Source organism: Hemiscyllium ocellatum, chromosome 20, assembly GCF_020745735.1.
Source record: "Hemiscyllium ocellatum isolate sHemOce1 chromosome 20, sHemOce1.pat.X.cur, whole genome shotgun sequence".
Lineage (NCBI taxonomy): Eukaryota > Metazoa > Chordata > Chondrichthyes > Orectolobiformes > Hemiscylliidae > Hemiscyllium > Hemiscyllium ocellatum.
The window spans coordinates 23,390,232-23,398,331 of record NC_083420.1 but is presented as its reverse complement, the minus strand read 5'-3'; the positions used below and the strand labels follow the sequence as shown (position 1 = coordinate 23,398,331).

At 47.2% G+C, this 8,100-nt stretch overlaps 1 protein-coding gene across 1 annotated transcript in view; it reads left to right on the top strand.

Moving 5' to 3' along the window:
- Positions 1 to 5,302: 5,302 nt before the first annotated feature.
- Positions 5,303 to 8,100, top strand: part of daglb (diacylglycerol lipase, beta) — a 36,556-nt gene continuing 33,758 nt past the window's right edge. The window contains exon 1 of the mRNA XM_060840588.1: positions 5,303 to 5,533. Coding sequence (XP_060696571.1) covers positions 5,439 to 5,533 — 95 coding nt within the window. The 5' untranslated portion in view covers positions 5,303 to 5,438. The remainder of the gene's footprint in view (positions 5,534 to 8,100) is intronic.

Here is an 8,100-nt window from a genome sequence, read left to right as displayed (position 1 = left end):
CACTCAAATGCTCTTTCTATGAAAGCCAATATATCATTTGCTTTCTTCACTGCCTCTCCACCTGCATGCTTACTTTCAGCAACTGGTCTACAAGGACACCTAGGTCTCATTGCATATTGCCATTCAGATAATATTCCATATTCCTGTTTTTGCTACCAAAGTGAATAAACTCACATTTATTCAAATTATTCTTCAACTGTCATGTGCTTGGCAACTCACTCAACTTGTCCAAATCATACTGAAGCATTTCTGCATTCTCCTTGCAGTTCACCTTCCCACCCAACTTTTTGTCATCTACAAACTTAGAAATATTGTCATGTGTATTTGATTGTAGAACAGTGAAAACTTTTTCAATGTCTGCCTTTTATGGCACCACCTTAGGTACAAGTACCTAGGTTCAAATCATGGATGCAAAAGAGGAATAAAAAGTAGTTGTGTGACTCATTCACAGATTCTATCAACAAAACACATCGACCTGGACCAAATATACCGGCTACTGCAGCGGACAGCAAGAACTGACAACCGGAAGCGGCAGAGACTTGCCACTATAAATGCCGGAGGAAACATCACAGGAGGCTCCCAAGCACTGAGGATGTCACCTAGAAAGGGGACGAAACGTTTGCAACACAAATTCCCAGCTCGGCAAACAGAACCACAACAGCAAGCACCCGAGCTACAAATCTTCTCCCAAACTTTGAGTAGTTGTGCGACTTTATAGAGTTTTAAAAATAAGTTAGAAATAAGATATCATTAAAGAATTAAGATAGGTAAAAATTTTCAAATAAATATTACTGTACATTGCAGCAACTTAGTGCAGGGCCTCTACATGTATGGTCTGATCACCTGCACCAAACCCTAGTCTATAACCGTCCCTGCTCTGCTCCAAGCCTCCAGACTGCTCTGTACTGGCACTCAGCTAATCTGCTATTTTTCTGCTTATTCCAGAACTTTGCAGATAAATATAAAACAAAATATATAACTGAGCCACATCAGGAAATATAAAGAGGCAGCAAGGTAAATGGAGAGAATTTTACTTTGGGATGAATACTTTGAGATGAGGATAACGAAGGCACAGCTTCCAAAGGTGGAGTGATTAAAATCTGGAATATTCAAAAGACCAAAAATAAGATGAGCACAGATATCTCAGAAAGTTGTGAGCTGGAGACATGGAGAGCCAGGATATGGAGGGACTGGTAATTAGGAGTGAGAATTTAAAAATCAAGACATACTAAAACAGGCAACAAATGTAGGTCAGTAAGCACAGTGCAATATTTGATGGTGTGAATTAGCTTACAGATCTTTTGGTTGACCTCAAGTTAAGAAAGGGTAAAGTGTCGCAGTGATTAAATCTGAAGGTAATGAAGGCATTGGGGATGGTATCAGCAACCAATGAGCTGAGCTGGGAACACTGTTAACAATATTATGCAAGTGACGAAAGCAATCGGAGTGATGACCTGGAAATGTGGTTGAAGGGATATTTTCAATGAAGTATGACACAAATTTGTAAAAAGTCTGGTCAGGGCTCACACAGTTACCAGGTAAAAACAATGACTGCAGATGCTGAAAACCAAATTCTAGATTAGTGGTGCTGGCAGAACACAACAGTTCAGGCAGCATCCGAGGAGCAGCAAAATCAGTGTTTCAGGCAAAAGCCCTTCATCAGGAATAAGGGCAGAGAGCCTGAAGGGTGGAGAGATAAGCTAGAGGAGGGTGGGCGTTGGGAGAAAGTAGCATAGAGTACAATAAATGAATGGGGGAGGGGATGAAGGTGATAGGTCAGGGAGGAGAGGGTGGAGTGGATAGGTGGAAAAGGAAATAGGCAGGTTGGACAAGTCATGGGGACAGTGCTGAGCTGGAAGTTTGGAACTAGGGTGAGGTGGGGGAAGGGGAAATGAGGAAACTGTTGAAGTCCACATTGATGCCCTGGTGTTGAAGTGTTCCGAGGCGGAAGATGAGGCATTCTTCCTCCAGGCGTCTGGTGGTGAGGGAGCGGCGGTGAAGGAGGCTCAGGACCTCCATGTCCTCGGCAGAGTGGGAGGGGGAGTTGAAATGTTGGGCCACGGGGCGGTGTGGTTGATTGGTGCGGGTGTCCTGGAGATGTTCCCTAAAGCGCTCTGCTAGGAGGCGCCCAGTCTCCCCGTGTAGAGGAGACCGCATCAGGAGCAATGGATACAATAAATGATATTAGTGGATGTGCAGGTAAAAGTTTGATGGATGTGGAAGGCTCCTTTACAGCCTTGGATAGAGGTGAGGGAGGAGGTGTGGGTGCAGGTTTTACAGTTCCTGCGGTGGCAGGGGAAGGTGCCAGAATGGGAGGGTGGGTTGTAGGGGTGGGGCGTGGACCTGACCAGGTAGTCACGGAGGGAACGGTCTTTGCGGATGGCAGAAAGGGGTGGGGAGGGAAGTATATCCCTGGTGGTGGGGTCTTTTTGGAGGTGGCGGAAATGTCGGTGGATGATTTGGTTTATGCGAAGGTTGGTAGGGTGGAAGGTGAGCACCAGCAGCGTTCTGTCCTTGTTACGGTTGGAGGGGTGGCGTCTGAGGGCAGAGGTACGGGATGTGGATGAGATGCGTTGGAGGGCATCTTTAACCATGTGGGAAGGGCTGAAAATGTGTTGCTGGTTAAAGCACAGCAGGTTAGGCAGCATCCCAGGAATTGGGAATTCGACGTTTCAAGCATAAGCCCTTCATCAGGAATGAGAGAGAGTAGCCAAGCAGGCTAAGATAAAAGGTCGGTAGGAGGGACTTGGGGGAGGGGCGATGGAGGTGGGATAGGTGGAAGGAGGTCAAGGTGAGAGTGATAGGCCAGAGTGGGGTGGGGGCGGAGAGGTCAGGAAGAAGATTGCAGGTTAGGAGGGCGGTGCTGAGTTGAGGGAACCGACTGAGACAAGGTGGGGGGAGGGGAAATGAGGAAACTGGAGAAATCTGAATTCATACCTTGTGGTTGGAGGGTTCCCAGGCGGAAGTTGAGGCGCTCCTCCTCCAGCCGTCGTGTTGTTAAGTTCTGCCGGTGGAGGAGTCCAAGGACCTGCATGTCCTCGGTGGAGTGGGAGGGAGAGTTAAAGTGTTGAGCCACGGGGTGGTTGGGTTGGTTGGTCCGGGCGGACCAGAGGTGTTCTCTGAAGTGTACCTCCACACACATCATCTATTGCATCCGCTGCACCCGATGTGGCCTCCTCTATATTGGGGAGACAGGCCGCTTACTTGCGGAACGCTTCAGAGAACACCTCTGGGCCGCCCGGACCAACCAACCCAACCACCCCATGGCTAAACACTTTAACTCTCCCTCCCACTCCACCGAGGACATGCAGGTCCTTGGACTCCTCCACCGGCAGAACATAACAACACGACGGCTGGAGGAGGAGCGCCTCATCTTCCGCCTGGGAACCCTCCAACCACAAGGTATGAATTCAGATTTCTCCAGTTTCCTCATTTCCCCTCCCCCCACCTTGTCTCAGTCGGTTCCCTCAACTCAGCACCGCCCTCCTAACCTGCAATCTTCTTCCTGACCTCTCCGCCCCCACCCCACTCTGGCCTATCACTCTCACCTTGACCTCCTTCCACCTATCCCACCTCCATCGCCCCTCCCCCAAGTCCCTCCTACCGACCTTTTATCTTAGCCTGCTTGGCTACTCTCTCTCATTCCTGATGAAGGGCTTATGCTCGAAACGTCGAATTCCCAATTCCTGAGATGCTGCCTAACCTGCTGTGCTTTAACCAGCAACATATTTTCAGCTTTGATCTCCAGCATCTGCAGACCTCATTTTTTACCCCATGTGGGAAGGGAAATTGTGGTCTCTGAAGATTTCCGCCACCTCCAAAAAGACCCCACCACCAGGGATATATTTACCTCCCATCCCTTTCCACCTTCCGCAAAGACCGTTCCCTCCATGACTACCTGGTCAGGTCCACGCCCCCCCTACAACCCACCCTCCCATCCTGGCACCTTCCCTTGCCACTGCAGGAACTGTAAAACCTGCACCCACATCTCCTCCCTCACCTCTATCCAAGGCCGTAAAGGAGCCTTCTACATCCATCAAAGTTTTACCTGCACATCCACTAATATCATTTATTGTATCCGTTGCTCTCGATACGGTCTCCTCTACATAGGGGAGACTGGGCGCCTCCTAGCAGAGTGCTTTAGGGAACATCTCCAGGACACCCGCACCAATCAACTACACCGCCCCGTGGCCCAGCATTTCAACACCCCCTCCCACTCTGCCAAGGACATGGTGCCCCTGGGCCTCCTTCACCGCCGCTCCCTCACCACCAGACGCCAGGAGGAAGAAAGCTTCATCTTCTGCCTCGGAACACTTCAACCCCAGGGCATCAATGTGGACTTCAACAGCTTCCTCATTTCCCCTTCCCCCACCTCATCCTAGTTTCAAACTTCCAGCTCAGCACTGTCACCATGACTTGTCCGGACTTGTCCCACCTGCCTAGCTCCTTTTCCACCTATCCACTCCACCCTTTCCTCCCTGACCTATCACCTTCATCTCCTCCCCCACTCACCCATTGTACACTATGCTACTCTCTCCCCACCCCCACCTTCCCCTGGCTTATATCTCCACGCTTCCAGCTCACTGCCTTTATTCCTAATGAAGGGCTTTTGCCCGAAACGTCGATTTTGCTGCTTCTTGGATGCTGCCTGAACTGCTGTGGCTCTTCCAGCACCACTAATCCAGAATCAGACAGTTACCAGGGCAAGGGATGGAACCAATAAAAAAAAACACAGAAAATGCTGGAACGATTTGGCAGCATTTATGGAGAGACAAGACTTAAAATGTTTTTAGTCCAGTAAGAATTCTTCAGCAGAATGATACAGCTAGCAGTTATGGAACACAGTCTGGAGCGAAGATTAAAGACAATGGCTTCAGAATTGGCAATAATTTAATTAGCAGAAATTACTACTCATCCAGTTTTGGATGTTAGATATATGCAATCTGATTTAATGTTTGACAACAGTTGGACAAGTTGAGGTTTGAATGTTATTAGCCTACACATGATGCTGCAGAGAAGCCAACATGTAGAGTAGGAGAAGGGACTATGGAGACATCTGGGGGCGTCATTCACCTTCAAATGGAGGGGGAAGAAAGACCGAAATTCGACGGCCACGAATAAACATATAAGAATGAAATGAGTCAGTTATTTATTTTTAAAGCCTTCCAAGTTTTTGTTTGTTCCTGTAATCCTGTTATTTTTAATGTGAGGTAAAAAGTGACATCATTCTGCTGTAACCAGGGGGTAGGACTAAGTATTGGAGGCGGAACCTTTGAGCGGTGCGTTGTTTGCCGGAGGGGGGTTTGTTGAGGGTGGGTCTCTGTCTCACTCGCTAATGGCGGTTTCTGGAGCTTGTCTCCCGGCTCGGACTCCGCCTCTGGGGGCTGTCAGTGGCTGGGTGGCCTGACGGCGGGGGGAAGGCAGGCAGCCAGAGGAAGATGCCGGGACTGGTGGTATTCGGGAGGCGCTGGTCCCTGGCCAGTGATGATCTGGTGTTTCCCGGGGCCTTGGAGCTGTTCCTGCGGATTTTGTGGTGAGTAGAGACCCCCCCCTCCTCCCCTCTCCCCCCTTCCACCCCCCTTCCACCTCCCCTTCCACCTCCCCTTCCCTCCCCCCTTCCCTCCCCCCTTCCCTCCCCCCTTCCACCTCCCCTTCCCTCCCCCCTTCCCTCCCCCCTTCCACCCCCCTTCCACCTCCCCTTCCCTCCCCCCTTCCACCTCCCCTTCCCTCCCCCCTTCCACCCCCCCTTCCTCCCCCCCTTCCACCCCCCTTCCTCCCCCCCTTCCTCCGTTCCCCCCCCTCCCTCCGGGACCCCTGACGGCGGCTCCTTCACATCCAGCCCAAAGGCCATTTCTACCTTTATTCAGCTTAAAATGTCACCTGAGATCGCTCAGTCTTCAGAGAATGAATATCTCAACGGAATTTACTGGCAGCGACCCCTTTGAGTTTGTACTATTGCAGTCTGAGCAATATTGTACTATTGCAGTCTGAGCAACATTTATTGCCCAATGTGAGATTTTTATGGAGGGTTGACAGTTTCCAGCAGTGAACCAACTTGTTCGGGGTGTGTGTGGGGGGGGAGAGCTGAAATTTCGAAAGGCTTTTTCAATGATACGATCGTTCTGTTTTTAACTTACTGAAAGCCATTGAAACTAAAAAAAAATCATCTCGCGAAATGAAAGGCAACGCAGTAACTTGCATTTGCCTGATACACCTTGGGGCATTTTACCAAAAATGTATCTCAGCAGTGTTACAAAGCATTACAAAGTATTACAAGAATCGGAACGTGAGAGCTAAAACTTCGTCGAAAAGGAAAGATTTGAAGGATGTTTTACAGTGTAAACATTTCGGAAGCGAATTCCAGAATCTGGGACACAGGTTGCTCATGGCTAGAAGAGGATGAAGAGGTTTCATAACCTACAGTTTGGCAATTTCTTACTCAAACCTCAGCCTTTAATTTCAGGTGTAAAGTTGGTGCAAGCCCGTATGATAAATAAAACGTAACTTTTTATAGACGTTAACGTAGCAAAATTCCTTGACAAATTAGAAACACAATTTGTGACATATCTTTTTTGAGAAAATGCTGCCTTTTTCTCAGAACGATCTTGCACAAGGTGTGTCTTGCGTTTTTTGTGCAATTTTCCGTTTTGTTGCATGCATGATTTACGCTCCAATTCCACATTCAGTTGAGAAGAACTAACTTGCTATGTACTCTCATATGCAAGCCAGGTCTGGAACGTTATACAGCCTTTTTGCCCATATTGTAGGGCCAAGTTCTGGATTAGTTATGCATCATAAATAGACTCCTGATCCCTTGTGTCTTGTGACAGATTGCTAGCATTGGGAATCAGTTAATAAGAAGAAGACAACTAATTAAGTTCATGTTAATGTAGAAAATGTGGAATTTTTGCATCTGACTTGCAATTTACAAAGCAATAAGTTCTGTAAGACACGTGCAGAAGTCGACCATTTGGGCCATAGAGCCTGCTGTGTCATTCAGTGAGACCATGGCTGACGGGAATCTTCAACTCCACTTTACTGCCTTATCTCCTTACCCCTTGATTCCCGTACTGATTTAAAATCTGTATATCAGCCTTGAATATACTTAACAACCCCATTTCTGCAAATGCCTATTGCAAAAATTTCTACAGATTCAGTAACCTAAGAAATTCTTTCTCACCTCTGTTTTAAAAGGGTGAACACTTGCTCTCTGTTTATGCCCTCTAGACCTAGACTTTCCCATAACAGGGAAACGATAACCTCTCTGCGTCTATCCTTTCAAGCCCTTTAAAAAATCATGTACATTTCAATGAAGTCTCTTTAACTCCAATCAGTGCAGATTGAACTCAATTTCTCATACAAAAACCCTCCTTACCTGGAATCAACCTAGTGAACCTCTTTGGTCTGCCTTCAGTGTCAGTATCCTTCTCCTTATATAACGAGTTTCACAGTATTCCAGCTAAGTAGTGCTTTGTATAATTTTAGTAGGACCTTCTTATATTTATGCTCCATTCCCTTTAAAATAAAGGTCAATATTGTATTTGCCTTCCCTTTTACCTGCTGAATTTGTATATTAGCTTTTAGTGATTCATGTATGAGGACCTCCAAGTTCCTCTGTGCTGTAGCTTTCTGCAGTCTTTCCCTATTTAAATAATATTCAGCTCATCTATTCTACCTGCCAAAGTGCATAACTCACACTTTTTTCCACATTATATTCCATTTGTCAAGTTTGGCCAACTCACCAAACCTGCCTCTATCCCTATATAGATCTTTTATGTCACCCTGACAACTTGCCTTGCCACCTATTTTTGTGTTATCCACTTGATGATAGTACATTCACTTCCATCATCCAAGTCATTAAATGTATTGTAAATAGTTGTGGTCCCAGCTTGTGACGCTCCACTATTTACTGATTACCATCCTGAAAACCCCCTTAATCTCAACTGTTTGACTTTCTAGCCAATTAATATAGCCATTTGTCTATCCGTACGAATATACATCCCCCAGCACGCTTGGCTGTTCTGACGTTAAGTAGTCTTACGTCAACATGTTGTGGAAATCCACGTATATTACATCTACTGGTTCAGCTTTATCCTGCTT